Genomic DNA, 16652 nt, shown 5'->3' on the forward strand with positions numbered 1-16652 from the left:
TTATGACATTCGCGATGCGAGGATGGCCAACGCAACGATGACGCCGATCAGAAGAGTCCCTACTCCAGACATGACACGATTGAGGTTGCGCCACCAAGTTGCTTTCTGGAAAGACTTGTCATCTGCGGGACCCATGGCTTGGGCGAATTGCTGCTCCAAATCGGCCTGGCTAACAGTGGGGGTGCCCACAGTGTTGGGGTCCAAAGGCAGGGGGAGGAATGAAGCGATTATCCAAGCTGTAGTCCTAATCAGCAAATCTCTCCATATATATATATATATAGACATCCGGCATTATAGGCAGAGTTGGTACTTACCAGGTGGGAAGATAAATCCTAGGCAGAAAAGTAGGATTTGTCTGTTTTGACGCCCAAAAAGTGTGGTGTGAATGTCGTCATCCAGGGATGGTGCGTTCCACGCGCTGTATCGTGTTTGACCTCTCTGGTCAGTTCGGAGGTGTGGTGTTGAGTAGCCGCTAAGAGGGTACATGTTAGGTCCAACAGCATATACGGCTCCATCAATGGAGTGCACGTCGTCAGCTAGAGAAACGGTATCAGCGTGTGAAGCTCGGTTCCGAGGGCGATTCCGTGGCCGGTAAATGCTGAGCGGAAAGTTGCTCTCCGAAGGAGTGTGTGATCGCCCACTGTGAGAAGTTCCAAGCCGTATGCTACCAGAAGACTCGGATTCCGGAGCGGCGACTGATATACGCTCTCCTTTTTGGTAGTAGACCCTCGCCCATGCCGGGATGTTGTTTGCTAGGAACGTGGACATGTGGGACTGCGAGGATCCAGGCCGCGAATCACTCATTGATACTGCATCAGCGCTGTTCGTTCTATGCAGATATCCAGAGTTTTTCATCCGTAGCGGAATCGACGTGGGCAGCGGTGAGATGGTATCCATGTGCTCACTGTTGTCGTCGGACGAACTTCTGGAGGTTGGGGAGAACAGCGGCCGAGGTACTGCGACTGAGGAGAATTCGGTTTGACCTTCCGACGATACATTGTCCGATGACGATTGTGCGCTCCCAATAGTCTGCCCTCTCCGGCGTGGAATCGCTGTTCGACCATTGCCCGCATAGCTCTCTTGTGAATGTGATCTTGCGCCGATTGATCGTGAATTTCGTGCGAGAGATCGCGAATCACGTTCGGACACGGAAGCGATGGTCGATAGCTGGGAGCTCCAGTGGTGGACCAGCGAGGGGTCATGCATCCGGGATGCAATATTAGGCGTGTTTTGGGAATCAGCTTGCGAGCTGCTGGCCGACGGCGCGCGTACGACGGGATAATTAATTCGGATGCCGCTCGCAAAGGATGCTGTGCTTGCTTCATGAAGAGATGGCGATGGCTGTGATGAAGCGAGTGTATGTGTTGGTTCGATGCTGGTGTAGGAAATATCAGAAAACGTGAACGACTCTGTACTTTGCTGAGGATTCAATACAGGTTGTCGATAGTCAGTGTCACTAGTGAGAGCAGGCCCCCTAGCTTGGGATTCGGCTGACGGAGTTTGCGGTAACGGTCGACCGACACTGACACTTGGCGAGTTTCCGACATTACTGTTTGGGTGTGATGAGGCGGGAGGAGCGGGTGAGGCAAAAGATGCAGCAGAGGCCTTGGGGGTTAATGCACGGTCGGAATCACCGCCAGAAGAAGATGGAGGAACAGCCCGGATGGTTGGCCTTTGGGACTGTGAGGATACGACTTCCTCAAGTACCTCCAACCCTTTTGCGTCGTCTTCTAATTCGGGTGGGGGTGAGGATGGGGCAGTGCTCCCCTGGGAAAATCTTAAAGTCGATGGCGTAAAGGAAGATGCTATGAGGGTATCTTCCTCAGACATGCTAGTGGAGCCCGAGTGTCTGAAACCCTTCTTGCGTGACAGGATAGGCTGTGGTGTTCGCGCTCGGCTCGCCTCGAACTTTGCAATGGTACTGGCGACCTGGCTGCCATTTGAAACGCGAGATCCCGGCCGCTCAAAGCCATAACCTGGCACATGACGGGGTGGGGGCAGAACTTGCGAGGGTTCGCTGGGTACGGGATATTTCTGATAGATGTCATGGCCGGGATCTTGAACTATGCGGATGGTGGAACCCGAGTGTTGATTGGTTTGCGAGTTTGAGCGCTCGTGAAGTGGCTTGCGGACAGGAGACGAGTTTATCGACTGCGATTGTGGCGGCGAAAATCTGGGACCTTGTTCGAGTTTGTTTTGCGAGTCTGCGCGGCGGTGTTGTGATGAGGACATGCTGTGGTGGTGTGGTGGGCCGAGGATGCCGATATGTGGGCTGGTAAACGCGTGCTGCGGAGAAGTCGAAACCGATCATTAATGATGGGGAATGGGTAGAAAGGCAGTAAAAAGAGGACGTAAAGACCGTGTGTGAAGGTAGTCAATGAGTGACAAAAGTGCTAAAACATATCAAAAAGAACGGCGGCCCGCAGGCATTAACAGTAAGAAGAATTGATGGAGAGAGGGCGAGGAGTGGTGGTGAATCGAGGAAGACGGGCGTTTGGCAGCAGCTCGGCCTAAAGAGGGTTCGTGGCTCTATGCAGAAGCAGGTTCGCGCTGCAGGTGCGATCCAATTGACAGCTCAGCCCCGGCAAGCGATGGAGCACGACCCGCGAATTATGATGACTTGTACAGAGATGTCCCCAATGCGCACAATATGCCCTTTGTCTAGCCTATGCGGATGGCGACTGAAGGATATGAGCTTCTGGATGCGCGGTCCACGCGACGATGCGATGCGCCCGGGGAACCCTCGTCCAAACGGCTCTCCTAGCAGGTCGCCAGAGGCGCGTCGCGGTTGAACGTTAAAATGAAATTATATTTTAGGACGGGCCAGTGACGACGAGCAGCGATCCGGACTAGCCGTTGAGTGGCAGAGAAGCTGGCCAGTGGGCCTTGCGGTGTGCGTCCTGCAGGGGTAACGCGGGAGGTCGTGCTAAGTCGCCGGGGGTTTTGGCAGAGGGCCTGGGACGTGACAGGAGCCGAGACGAACGGACGATCGGGCGCACGTGACCAGCAGCGTGGGAGGGCGATTTGGGAGCCGGCGGTTTATCGATAGTCGGGGGCTGTCCTGTGCGAAACAACATGCTCGCGACAACGCGGGGGGGCCGAGGTCAGGTATAACAGCTCGCTCATGGTTCTTTTCCTAGTCCAAGTATAGCGTGTTTGACGAGTTGCTGCTTTTTTGCAACACCTTGCCATGCCTCCGCCCCTCAACGGCTGGCGAGACAAGCTCAGCGCGCTCGAGGACTTGTACGAGCGACATGTCAAGGGCGGTAAGTGACGATCCATTGGCCTGCGAGGGCTCCCTTTGACTCCAAACCCTCCTAAACGCCTGCGCGACCCACATTGGACCAACTCTGTTGCGCTTCTTCGTCAAAACATGGCCATGGAGTCTAACGTGTCGTCAGTCCCCAAACCGCCCGTCCTCTCTGCGAGTGCTGCGGCGCTTCTGTCGGTACGTTTGTTTCAAGCTCCCACCCCCACCACCATTGCCCTTCCTCTCACCCAATCGCACCGCATGCGCCAAACATGCTGAAGTACAGCCAACACCTGCGCCTAAATATGGCTAACACATGCGACTGCAGGCTGCCTATGTCTTCATCTACGTAATCCCCTTCTACCTGTCGCCCGCAACGCGACCTTCTCCGACTCTCACGCGCGATGCACCGTCGTCGATACGCGCCCGTGTACGCGCAGTTACCTTCTCCACTACCCTGTGCTCTGTCCTCACCGTAATCGTACTCTACCAACATGATGCGTCCGCCATGGAGATCCTCAGCCTGCTTGGCATATGGCCTGTTTCACCCGTAGATACCATCCGGACCATGCTGTTGGTCGTGATCCTCTTCGCAGGTCCAATCTTCGAGCACGGTATCGTAGACGATGGTTGGAGAGACTGGATCAAGCTAGACGGTGTCAACGAGTCCTTGAGTAGCTGGATCGGATACCGGAACTTTGTAGTCGTACGTTGTTTACTTCGACTTATTTCCTGCTCCGCTAACACTCGCACACCAGGGCCCTGTCAGTGAAGAGCTCGTCTGGCGCTCCTTCATTGTCCCCCTCCATGTCCTCGCCCAATTCTCCGGCAAGCAAATCGTGTTTCTTACACCACTGTACTTCGGCATCGCGCACCTGCACCACCTTTACGAGTTCCGCATAACCCATTCTGAAGTCCCCTTCTTCATCGCCGTGCTTCGTTCACTCTTCCAGTTCACATACACATCGCTCTTCGGGTTCTTCGCCGCCTTCGTCTTCATCAGGACTGGAAATGTGTACACGTGCATGCTAGCGCATACCTTTTGCAACTGGATGGGTCTTCCGCGCTTCTACGGTCGTGTGGGAGTTGAAGCTGGCATCCCCATCGGACCGCCTGATGTCGATAAGAAAGATGATGAGCAAAGGAGTGTTCCAGCTTATCAAGGGAAGGGTTTTGGATGGACAGTAGCCTATTACCTCGTACTCGTAGCTGGCGCTCTGGCCTTCTATCACCAGCTGTTTCCTCTAACCGAGAGCAGCCATGCTCTACCTGTTGACTTGAGTAAGTAGTAAGGACGTCTGCGTGCTTGGTGTCCTTGGAACGCAGAAAAGGCGACATGCAGAGTTACACTGTACAGTCGCGCACGACGTACAGCACAACAATTCAGATATCATAGAGGTGGTTATCGTAACCTTGCAATAGCCCACCAGTTGTCCTTCTCGTAGCCCGATTCCAACACAACTCCGCCAGCCTGCTCAATATCACCTTCAAGCTCCCCTTTCCGATACAGATGATAATATCTTAAGAATGTCTTGTCACCATCTGGCTTCGGCGCCTCTTCCTCGTGAGCTTGACTCTCATCCTTCTTCTTCCGTCCCTTCTCCTTGTCCTTTTTCTGCTTCAAGACCCACGGCACCATGACATCCTGCTCGTGACCCTCGTCCCATCCTCTTCGACTATCTTTTTGCTCAAGTGCCCAAACGTAGATCAGTGCTCTACCACCTTCCACTTTACCATCACCATTCCCATGCGATGATGATGATGGCCGCAGTAGGTCCAAAACACATTTCACGGCCTCCACCCTCCTTGCTGGCGTAGACAAATGATGCACGACCGCTATCGAAATAGCAAAATCAAATACGCCATTTGGATGAGGCAGCGAGAGGTTGTCTGCTACGACCACATCGTGCGGCTCATGTTGTTTGGCAATCTTGACAAGGTTTGTTGATCTACATCTTCGTTAACCCTAGAACAATTATACGTAATGCTCGAAAAGTCATCTAAACTTACCGGTCACTACCCACGATCCACACTTTCTTATTAACAGCCAAGTATTTTCCATTTCCACATCCCACATCGGCACCTATAGCGCCATCATGCTGTTCCTTCAGAAAGCGTTCGACGATAGGCCATGGCTGATATCTTGTTAGTCATACATGCTCTCTTTCCGATTTATGCCACTAGCAGCAAGGGTGGACGCACACCTTGTAGCGAGTGGACGAAAAGTGCGATGCAATTTCTTCGTAGACGGAATGGACGTGTTCAGCTTCATAAGATACGCCTTGGGTTTCTGAAGCCGCCATCGTGTTATTGCATCGATTGATGTGTGTAGATGACCGTGTAGGAAGTTCTAAAGTAAGTAGGTTGATGGGTGACGGGGCCAATGGGGGGTGGAGGGGGTGCCAAGACGCTGCCGAGGAAGGCAGCCTTTGGCGCTGTCTTTGTCGCTCAACACTGCCATCTGCTCATGCTTCGATTCAGACCATTGTCTTGCCAAGCTTACCATATCCGAAACTCACGCGAGTATGAACAGATCATGACGACTTCGATATCGACTCATTTACTTTGAGATGAACCTTCATCCATGTTCCAGGTTTGAACACTATTCCAGGATCATCGGAGAACTTGCATCTCTCGAGAAAGGCAGTAACCTTTGACCCAGTATTGGTCTAAGATGAGCATGCAGGCCTCAAGATTGGTTCAACATTCGAGAGATAACTGTATAGTCTCGTATCATGGAAGCGACTAGAGAAAAACGCACATTAGTTTTATCCTTGAGGTCTCGTTGGAGGTACTCGGCGCACGCTTGAAGCGATGAACGCCTACTCTCGCGAAGAGTCGAAGAGAGAGTGTGTATGAACGATATGCTCATACCTACAGATACCTACTCAGGCTCGCCCAACGAGAAGTATCTAAACGAGTATGCGTTCGCGTCGGATGGCATCTACTAATCGAAATTAGTGTCATGATTTTATAGGCCACACACTCTGCTGAACTTATCGATTTACTTCATGCAAGCTTATAAGTCCAGAGTTTGATAATCGACCCGTCCCTCAGGCACAGAGTAGTTTTTCTCCGAACGGTCCTCTAGCTCATCAAACCTCAGCTTAAAATCATTTCCCAAAAGATTGGATGAAGCAGAAATTGATTCAACACCATAAGAGCCTAGACCACGATATTGGCGACCAGAACATAGAGGAGAATGTTGCGTCGTTGTAATCAACAGAGTTCGTCACATCTAGCGAATCCGGTGGCATGCAAAAGCTTTTGAACAACTCACAAAGAAACCTTTGAAAGCTCTTCGACATATCAAGACACCTCTTGAACTTTCAAGTTTCACATTCGAGCACTTTTGTAGGGAGCTGACTTGAAGAGCTAAGAAAAATCCTTGTCGCTTGTCGACGCCATGGCACTTCCGTATTCGAACATGCGTGTTTAACCGGCAGCACGTCACTGGTCAACGACGACGCAAGTTTAGATGGGACTTCATCAACACATATTGCGCCGCGTACTGAACTGCAAATTCTCAATAGAAGAGGCCTTCTGCCGCGTGGCACTCGCGGCGCCTACAAGATTGATCATCTGCAAAAGATCCAAAGCTCTTGGCCGCCTGCATCTTACACAGTTTTACTTTCAGATTGTTTTGAAGCTTATCAAACGCCCATACCGCTCAAGATGCATATATCAACCCTCCTTGCGACCATCTTGTTTGTCACCGCCGCTGTCGCAACGCCCTACCCTTGGGCTACACCACAAGCCAGTCTTGCTCCAACTCCAAGTGGTGTGCGAAAACACAACCGCACGCATAGGAACAGACACAAAGAACCAACACCTACCTTCAAAGAAGGTTGTGAATGTGCAATGCCGGTTGTGCCAATGAACCTGCTCAGCGCGAATGAGAGGTGCTTGATGAAACAAGCTGCTGCTATGGGTTGCTATCTAAGCTCCAAGGGTGGATGTCCATCGCCGGCGCCTGCTGTAAGTACAGATGTGGAAAATGAGTAGAGAGTGCTGACGCGTTGTAGTGCGGACTCGGACCCCTACCAGGCATACCTATGTAATGAAGCCAGAGTCGTGATGCGCTCGATCTTCAGAAGATCGGACATGGACGTCAATCTCGCATGGCATTGGACACAGGTATCTAGAACACCGTGGCGTGAAGAGTTGCCATAGTTACCCTCCTACCGAATTCAGCCGTTGCGTATGAAATCTCAGCGTCTTATGCAGAAAGTTTTGTTCTCCAATTCATATTTTCACGTAGCCTTCAGTTTTCTACAAGATGGCGATCGGCAAGTAACCTTGGTGGCGATAACATTCATGGGGCATCCTCACAGCTAAAACGCCTGACCTAGCCCAACATGTTCTCCGAGACTTTTGCAGTTGCAACCCGCGTTCCTCTCACCTCCGTTGAGAGATTTGAATCATCCCGCTGGCCGTCTACCCAAGCCTCTTCCTCTTTCCTTGGCTCTCACATACACCTCCACTAAGTGCCCTCTTGTTAACACCAGCGTCCCGAACTACCCTCAACCTATCCTTCTTCAACGATGCAGCATGCCTGCCTGCGAACTCTCTGTCCGGACATCCATCGTCACCAGATTCGATAAGCGGTTCAATATCTGCTGCTCGGAGCAGCGTAGATACTTCGCTTAGCAGAGCTCGGTACTGACCTTTCTCTCTGCACCAGAGTATGAGTGCTGTCAGTGGTCCGGCGTCCGGGCCAGTAGGCAACGACTGTAAGCCGTGGGCGAGGGCGAGAAGTGGGTAATCGATCTTCTCCCAAACATCGTAGACCCATCCTTCAGCCGTATGGTTCGTGGTCATGTCGATGACTGAGGATTTGAGAGCAGGTGAAGGTGTAGGTGTGTCTTTGCCGACTTCGTCGATGTCCATTTCTTCAACCTCCTCGAGCTTGACGCAGTCCCTCTTCCTTGCGGCCATAGCAGCACATGAGATACTACCTGACTTCATCACCTCATCGCCTTGAAGCCCTCGCGTCATGATAAGGAATTCCCGTATCATACTCCCCGTAACGCCAGCCTTTGCCATGCGCTCCGCTGCGTGACCCCAATAGTAATGCTGCGGAAATTAAGACAGTAACTCCATGATTGTGAACTCCGTATCCTCAAGAAGAGCGATATTTACAGTGCAAGGTGTTGCAACACTTTTGAATGGGCAGAACTGGTTCTTGTCTTTCGTAGAGTCTTGGTTCTGAAGTAGCGGATTGAGTTCGATGTTTGGTGTAGTAGGGTCTGACAGCATAGAAAGCATCATGAGCTCGGGGATAGGCGACTTTAGCTTGCGCGTTGAACGAAATGCTCCGCTTCCGTGCCATTTCTTCTCTGGCGTGGGGATGAAGTCAGCGGTATGGTTGGTCTCTTTTTCTGATAGCCAACGCCAGGCGTCACTGACGTCGAAAACTTTGTTCGGACAGTCCTGCGCTTCGCGCTATGGGTAAGTGATCATGGGTATGAAGGTGTTCGAATCAGTGGGGCTGTTGATTTCACCGCTAATACAGTGCTGGTCCATGGTGCGACGAGGGGCGTGGAAATCCACTTGCCCTTCCCACAGTATTGTCCAATCCACACCATCGAAATTGTACACCTCAGCGTCGCTTCCGTCACTCAGCTTGAGCATCTCGGGCAATAAGCCGAACTCAGGGTGCAGCTCGCCACCTGGTACGTACTTTTGTAATCCTTGCTGCTGAAGTTCCTCACAGGTAAGCGGTATTGCTCCAACAGGAGTCAGCTTAAATGCTTGACGGTACGGATCAAAAGCTATTGGAAGAAGTCCGGACCAAGAGACATGCTTCCATCCCATGGGAAGTACGAGTTTGGGGACAAGTGTGAAGTCGGGGAGGCCACCGACGACAGGAACGAACGCTTGGTGGAAGAGGAGACGCGGGTCCATTGTCGGGTATGGATATGAGGGATGTGTGCTTCCTCCTGGAGGATACTGTAGTTGCCAAGAGAGAGAATGGACGGTCGGTAGCCCCTCGAAGGGAACCGGATCACTCTCGATAGGTACAATACTGAAATCAGCATGCTTGTCACGATCGGGTGTCGCTGGTGAAGATGGTGATTTCCGAGCAGTCTTTGGGTCTGTAGCCGGTAGCTGGACAGTGTCTTGATCAAAAATAGCTGATTAGCTGGACCGCTGACAATGCTAGCATTTGAAGGACTTACAGATTGGTTTCGCCTGCGTACGCAGTCTAGTACTCCGGCGAGCTTTTGTTGGATTAATCGAGCGTTCGAGCTCACGAGCGAGTATTGCATCATTTTGAGCAGCATCCTCAACTGCTGGCGAACGTGCAGTGTTGACATCTTCGGCTTCCTTCTTACCCGTATCGGAGCAATGCTGAATCAGTAGGGAGGGCTGATCGACAGCGTCCTTAGTTTGTTCTCGAGTGGTTTGCCAAACCAGCTCTTCTTCCGCGCAGCCAGCCGACGGTGTAGAGTGCATATCACTGCGGAAGGTAGGGGTGTTTGGAGAGGGCAAACCATGCCAGAGCACTGGATTGCGCTCCTTCATGGGTGTATGTGGCTCTTCCATCAATGCTGACTCTTGAGAAGGTTTGCTGCTGGGGGTAGTGGCTTCACCATCCAGGATCTGGTCAATGCAGTCATCTCTAGCGGGTGAGTTAACGTTGCCTGCCCATGAATAAGTACCCATTTCGCCAATCATATGTTTGCTCAGCCCACTCACTTGAGCTTATGTACGGCTCTCTGGTAGGAGAGGGCGTGCGGTAGGATTTTCCCATAGTGTTGGCTGTCATTGCTGGTAAGGTGGAAGAGCGAGAATCAAGAACAGCATACTGCAAGTCAGGCGACTAAATTTTGAAATTCTTCATTTAGCATCAAAATGAGTAACAGGAGTGATGATGAGAACAGTGATGCTAAAATTTGTGGAGAAGAAGATGAGGATGGAAAGAGATAGCAATTTCACCTTCACCACTGGACGTAACAAGTTTGAGCAATAGCTACTCATTTCTACCAGGTCGTACCCAAAGCACCAATCGCTGGGCCATTTCCATCGAAAAACTCCTCGTCCAAAAGTTGAAGGATCACTTGTTGACCAACCCACTGCTCCTCCGCCGCAGGTCGGATCCTCTCCGGGGGCAGAACGAAACCAAAGTCTCCGGTGTCGGGTAATTCGATGGTCATGGAAAACTTAGCGCGACCAATAGTGTAGACATGGTCGATCGATGCACCAGTCGTCGGGTACAAAGTCGCTCCGCTAGGACCGAAGACGTACGTAGTTGCATTGGTCGAGTAGTAGCGGATGGTATCGCTCATCAAAGCAGCAGCTTTAGTCCACATACCGAGTTCTGGTGCGTACAGGGTTTCTTTGTGACCGAACGGGTACAGTATAAGTTGAGAGTAGCTATGCCAGTCGATGTAAAGCTTGATGCCTTGCTCATCGCGTATCTTGCGAATCAGGTTGTCCATGCCCTGATTCTCAGGCGTATCGCGGGGCGCTTCTCCCCTGTAGGTTTGCGAGCATGGGTCTGGCGAAGCTCCGCGTGGGTCAGCATCCCAGTTCCTGAGACTATGGTTCAGTACATATCGCAACGGCTCAAAGACAACCATCACTCACGTCTCCCAGTTTCGGTTCACATCACGACCAAAGCACGTCTGGTTGGCAGCGTTTTCTGGTGGTGGCTGACGGTTCTTGCGCCACAAGCGGTTGTCAGTTTGGGAGAAGACGAATCCTACGACTGATAAGCGAAAACCATCAAGCCTGATCGGAGTATTATGGCTTACCATCAGGATTGACGAATGGAAACATATAGAAGTCGTAGTTGTCCAAGACGGCTTGCGTGTCGTTGTCACCTGCCTTGTATCCGTCGACTAGCTGCTTCGCGATATATTCGATGACCGGTGCAGTGATCCACTCACGGGCATGTACAGTACCGCTAACCGTGGGTGTACAAAGTCAGTATATGTTTCATATGCAATTCGTGCAGGGACATTTTACTGGTAGATGACTGCAGGCTTTCCGGGACCACCAGCTCCCCAGAGATGAACGCCGAACATGTCGCGTCCTTCATAAGATGTTCCAGTGCTCGTCCAGTTTGAGTGCTCTGGAAACGACTCCTGCAAATCGCGCCACCAGCTAATGTGCTATGTAGAGTTGATTAGTTTTGGCTCAAATCTGGGCAATAGATCACTCACGTCTTCATATGGATGGTAGCTATCAAACCACGCATCTTCGGACCCATTCGATTGCCTCTTCCAGGCCTTCTTGACATAAGACTCTCGGGCAATAGAATCGGCTAGGTTCTCGTGCAGAGTTCGAGTTTTGAGCCCCAGTGCATTGAAGGCGTCCAATTGCTCGGGTGCAATGAGAACATCCCAAGTTCCACGAACTTCATTCAAGGTCTCGTGAGGAATGGAGGCAAGCGCCCGCTTTGTTGACGCATACTGAGACCCAGTATACCGGAGGCGGTGGACCTGGTAGCCATCATATGAGACGGGTTGGGGGCTACGGATTGTGGCACACGTAGCGAGTGATAGCCAAGCAAGATTGAGTACGAACTTCATGATAATGATCCACTGAGGAAGTGGTCAACTGAAAAGCGTGAGATACTTGAGCTGCATAGAGTGCGGGTTCTTTATACTTTTTGCATGTCCAACAACTTGGCGTACCGCCCGTCTGTTGGTACCATGATAAGCACAAAGCATGTCTTCCCAAGCCATGACCATGAGTATTGGCTGCTCAACGTGCGCACTGTGACATGGGTAATGTTGCCCAAGAGCCCGCTTAATCGTGGATAAGATACAACTGGGGTATTTCCCCAAGTCGTGGTAGTCTTGACCTGCCGGTTCGGCATTAGGTCTTCCATGGCATTTCTGGGCGAGGGGTAGTAACGTCATATATTGTCTTACATACTGTTTTCCATGAAGATGTACGATATTTCGGCTGATGTACGACCGAGCACAGTCTGTTGTGTTGTAGCAATTGCATATATAGATTGCGGCGTAGTGAGTTGAGCCGCGTGGCTGAGTTCTAAGGGTGCCCTTCGCAAAGCACACCTGCAGTAGCACCACGATGGACATCGGACGGGAGTAATCAGTACAAATATAGCCAGTACAAACCCATACCGAACACAGTAGAACAGGTCTGACGTACCGATAGGACTGACAAGAAGATGAGGGGAAGGTTGCATATGGGGCATGGAACCATCTCCGATGAGTAGAATGCTAGTCTGTATCTGGACTAGTCTGTTTTCCCCGTGCCAACGCAACCGTGACACCCGGCCCCAAGGATCGAGGTGTACGTTCCAGTTTGCTGGATGCCTGAATTTTGTAGGGCAAGGATATCCTGGCCATTACAGCACGGGCCAAACTAAAGCGACTATCGAACGACGTTGGATACTATGTTCGATGAATGTATGCCTATCAATCCACTCATTCAGTCATATGGCCCGCGATCAGGATGGAAGGACATGCATGGAACTCATACAGCATTTCAGGTGCAATCTCAAATACTTCAAAGAGCCCTCACACTTAGGTATATTGTAGCGAAACTCCGCGGTAAAAGCACTACACCAGAAGTACAGTATAGGAGCGCGACCTTGCATTCTACTTGCTTGAGATAAGTTTCAGCTTATCCCATTTCAAGTGCTCCACAACACGGAGAAGTAATCAAGGTCTATACATACAAGATGGCTTCACCAACTCTCAAACCTCAGACCTGACTTAAGTCCACCTCGGGATCTCAAATGGTCTTGAGTGTCCACAGCACGATCAGACAAAGGGACGAACAATGTACAAGCGGGCATCTTTGTTTCCTTGTCGTCTAAATCTCTCTTACACTGTTTCTCTCCGATCGCGATCTTTTCACTACATATACAATGACTTTCACATTCGGGTCGAAAACAAGCAACAATGCTAGCCAGTATTCGCTACTCGGTGAATGACTTGAGAAGTCTTTCTCTAGCCTGATATATCACGGTACATCCGAAGATTTACTGCGAGCAAGAGAGCTACCCCTCTAGCCTCTACATGATTTGTACGCATTCACTCCAATTTGTGTCCGTACTGGATTCGATCGGAGGGTCCGTATATCATTTCTAACTATCAAATACTGCTAGTAAGGTGACTACTGACTCAACCATCAAGAATTAACCCCGTTGACTCTATGTCCAGGAAGGTGGTCATTCAACTCCGCTGTTCAGACAACACTGATCATCAATAATGTCTTCACCTACCTTCACAAGGCATGAGATTCAGGACATGTTCGACATAGCACAACTGAACGCTGGAATTCTCTTCGCAAACATCACTTTCTTACGCGACGAACTCCAAGTACTATTCCGGGAAAACCTCATGGACTGCAACTTGCAGGAGGTTGTTCCGATGAGGTTGCTATTTCAAGCCTTGAAAATCGAGCGCTTCATCCTGGATGCTTATAATAAGCATCGTCTCAACAAAGCAGTCACTAGCTTCAATAAGTATGCTGAGAAAACAGAAGATGCTATAGAGTACAAGGAAGAGGACAACATTCCAGAGGAGCTCGAATGGTTTCCACTACGCGCTGAGGTTGCAAGACACGGTATAAACTATACAGCACCACCTATTTACCAATCCAAGGCCACCGAACAAGGGTCTGCCACCCATATAGAGGTCGTTTCCAGTAAGACTGCAAAGAGCAGGCCGTCTTCTAAGGGAAAAAAGTCTACCGGTTTTGGTTCTGCAAGCTACGACAAGTTGAGGGATGCGCCCTCGGCCTGGTTGGATCTTCCCCGTGGTAACCTCACTTTGGTAGAGATAACTGCCTTTGTTCCGCACGCTATCAAATCCTACGATATGATGGACCGCTTTCTTTACAACGGCGCTACTTCCGGAACGTTCGCGACCCTCATCAATCGATACCGGCACATGCCATATGGGCCAATAGGGAACAACAGCATCTACCGCATGATGAAGGGGCCAATGGACCATCGTGCAAAGGCTGATCCGACTTACGAGAAATGGACAGTTGCCAAGCACGCAGATATAAAGAAGCCTAATGCTTTTGATCCATTTAGTGTTAGCGTAGCAGGCTTTCGCACTCCTATCAATTTCAACTCTCGTCAATCTGCTGCTGCTACAACGCAACCTCTGCCTAGCATCTCGTTTCTCGACATGGCAAACGGTGTCAAGACCATGCCATCAGGGTACGATGCACTAGACCTTACTCGATGTGTGGCATATTGTGTGAAGCACAACGACGAAAGCTGGAGATATCCACAAGACTTCGAGAAACTCGTTGCTCTTCTCGGAGGTGCTGCTGCTGTACATCGCGAGCATCGAGACGAGGCCGCCATCTTGAGACACCTGTCTGAACAGAAGCGGATAAACGTCAAACGAGCCGGCGTACGACAGCGTGAAGATCCCGGGCACTTCAACAGACAAAAAAAGGGCTTTGTAGTGGATTCCGACGAAGAAGAGGCTTTGAGTGAGGAGTTTGAAGAAGATTCTGGAGGGGATCTAGAAGATTTGGATTCGGATCTGGATATCGAGGACGATGATGAGCCAGTAATTACGACTAAGAAGGGCGGCGAGCGCAAGTGTGCCTTCAAAGATGACATGTCGGATGGAGATGATTTCGTGCAGCAGACTGGCGGGTCATCGAAGCGCAAACGTACTACTGAAAATGACGAAGATCACGGACAAATCCCGAGCAGGCGAATATTCAGACGCAGCAGGAAGCCTCCACTTAGAGCGCATGCTCATCGTCCAAAGAAGTCGTCCTCATCTCACTTTCGCAAGGAGATCCTGCCCGAAGGCCTGGACTCTGGGTCTGATGGAGACACCTATGCTGAACCTAAGAGGTGGAACAAGAAAGCCGCTGTTGCAACTCGCACCTCTGCTCGCAACCGACCACTCAGTGGCTCGTATATCGCTGAAGAGGTCCCAGAAGCTAGTGATGAAGAGAAAGGCCCCGAAGATGAGATTGATGGCGCAGAAAACACTCGAACTCAGAAGAGGCAGTTCTTGACTGCAGCGCAGATGCGCCAACTTGGCCACAAACAGAACGTGGACATACGTGATGCCGTCGACGAGGACGAGGACGAAGACAATATTGCAATGACAGAATAAGGCGCCTCTGGGGACGAAGACTTTTTCGATTTGCGAACCGAGCGCAACCACTGTCAGCGACCATAACGCTGAATGGCATATCCCGCACTGTTCGCGGCAATAGCTTATACGCGCATCTGGTACCCTCGCATTCTTGTGATGGCTTCTGATTCTTCTCTGTCGTGCTTGGGAATGTGTCTGCTAGTGATGGATGTAGGCGAATCGTAGCGTAGCAACTTACTTAATCAAGTCTTGTAGATTTATCATGATCTGTTGACATGTTCTCATTTCTTGTCTGTCCCGCTTCCTCCATTGACTCTGCAAACGTAGTAGATGTACAGTTGTTCGCTGGGTAAGTGTGGTCGCGCATGCTGCTCGTTGCTTTCGCGATAACCTGTTCAATGCTTGTCTCTGTGCTGCCAAAGTCAGTCGAACTGTTTTCACATGCTCCAGCAGTGGCCTTCCTATAGTGCTTGTTACTATATCTAATCGATACACATACATCAGGGGTCTTAGGCTACGAGTTGTCGCCATCGCAGCTTGCGATCTGGTTATAACGATCAGCAGGATCGAGACGGGTGTGAATTCTAGCGTGTGCCCTGTGCTGGATTTGGGCAGATGTGGGAGGCTAGGTCTCAACAGCCAACGCGTTAGCATTCCTAGTGCTCCAGCCACCACATCAACGCGTCTGGACGCGTCGAGTCGATCTCTTCTAGAACTTCGGCTTGTCTCGTTTGTAAGTGATGTGATGGGCGACTCTAGCGCTTTTCTCATGTCTCGATAGTTATCGTACAACAAACTGCGAAAGATTCATAAAATGCTGATGTCGTATTGTGTTGGGTCGTCCATTCCCTTCACGTATCAGTAATGTCAAACACACTTTGTCCACTCGGTGCGTCCACCTCCACACGCCGTTGTCTTCTTCTTCACCTTTCATTCTCACATCCTACCCTTACTCTCGCGCTCATGTGCTCATGAGTTTTGGCGGTTGCAGGCACGAGGCTGTCGATGCTGCCCGGGTGCGCGCCCCACGGTAGCGCACACCCGATTGGCCACAGGGCAAGTCATTACCCACGGCCGCTACTGTGACATACGAACCATGGGAGCTCTCGGTCAACACGCACCTGCCGACGAGGGTCATGCAAACCCTTTGTGCATAAACAAAAGCACGGCTGGAAAGGACAATGGCGCACCATGGATCAGCAGTCTCGTTTGTTTCTCCCGCCTATCACCGCCTAAACTCATATCACCATGGTGAAAACGGAGACATTGAGAGAAGTACAGTACGGCACAGCGTGCAATAGTATCGTAGCTACAAGCCACTCTCCGTAGGCTTGAGA

General features: G+C 50.8%; 6 protein-coding genes across 6 annotated transcripts; 3 read left to right on the plus strand and 3 right to left on the minus strand.

Moving 5' to 3' along the window:
• On the minus strand, positions 1-2232 carry GT037_002995 (uncharacterized protein; the record flags this gene model as incomplete). Its single annotated transcript, XM_038928042.1, has 2 exons — positions 1-236; positions 315-2232. 2 exons carry the CDS (start codon positions 2230-2232, stop codon positions 1-3), a joined length of 2154 nt encoding a protein of 717 aa, XP_038789320.1.
• Positions 2233-3190: 958 nt separating this feature from the next.
• Positions 3191-4539, plus strand: GT037_002996 (abi-domain-containing protein; the record flags this gene model as incomplete). Its single annotated transcript, XM_038928043.1, has 4 exons — positions 3191-3266; positions 3402-3448; positions 3579-3956; positions 4009-4539. The coding sequence occupies 4 exons, from the start codon at positions 3191-3193 to the stop codon at positions 4537-4539; spliced, it is 1032 nt and encodes a 343-aa protein (XP_038789321.1).
• Positions 4540-4652: 113 nt separating this feature from the next.
• On the minus strand, positions 4653-5553 carry GT037_002997 (s-adenosyl-l-methionine-dependent methyltransferase; the record flags this gene model as incomplete). The annotated part of the gene is made up of 3 exons (XM_038928044.1): positions 4653-5199; positions 5261-5385; positions 5455-5553. The coding sequence occupies 3 exons, from the start codon at positions 5551-5553 to the stop codon at positions 4653-4655; spliced, it is 771 nt and encodes a 256-aa protein (XP_038789322.1).
• A 1372-nt stretch (positions 5554-6925) lies between these two features.
• GT037_002998 (uncharacterized protein) lies at positions 6926-7311 on the plus strand (the record flags this gene model as incomplete). The annotated part of the gene is made up of 2 exons (XM_038928045.1): positions 6926-7228; positions 7276-7311. The coding sequence occupies 2 exons, from the start codon at positions 6926-6928 to the stop codon at positions 7309-7311; spliced, it is 339 nt and encodes a 112-aa protein (XP_038789323.1).
• Positions 7312-7726: 415 nt separating this feature from the next.
• Positions 7727-11790, minus strand: GT037_002999 (uncharacterized protein; the record flags this gene model as incomplete). The annotated part of the gene is made up of 10 exons (XM_038928046.1): positions 7727-8326; positions 8393-8695; positions 8852-9372; positions 9433-9897; positions 9953-9972; positions 10502-10789; positions 10844-10958; positions 11011-11162; positions 11225-11370; positions 11422-11790. Coding segments are annotated over 10 exons (2979 nt in total), but the record flags the coding sequence as incomplete, so codon positions are not given.
• Positions 11791-13446: 1656 nt separating this feature from the next.
• On the plus strand, positions 13447-15333 carry GT037_003000 (uncharacterized protein; the record flags this gene model as incomplete). Its single annotated transcript, XM_038928047.1, has 1 exon — positions 13447-15333. One exon carries the CDS (start codon positions 13447-13449, stop codon positions 15331-15333), a length of 1887 nt encoding a protein of 628 aa, XP_038789325.1.
• Positions 15334-16652: the final 1319 nt, after the last annotated feature.

Source organism: Alternaria burnsii (assembly GCF_013036055.1).
Source record: "Alternaria burnsii strain CBS107.38 chromosome Unknown 746, whole genome shotgun sequence".
Taxonomy (NCBI): Eukaryota; Fungi; Ascomycota; class Dothideomycetes; order Pleosporales; family Pleosporaceae; genus Alternaria; species Alternaria burnsii.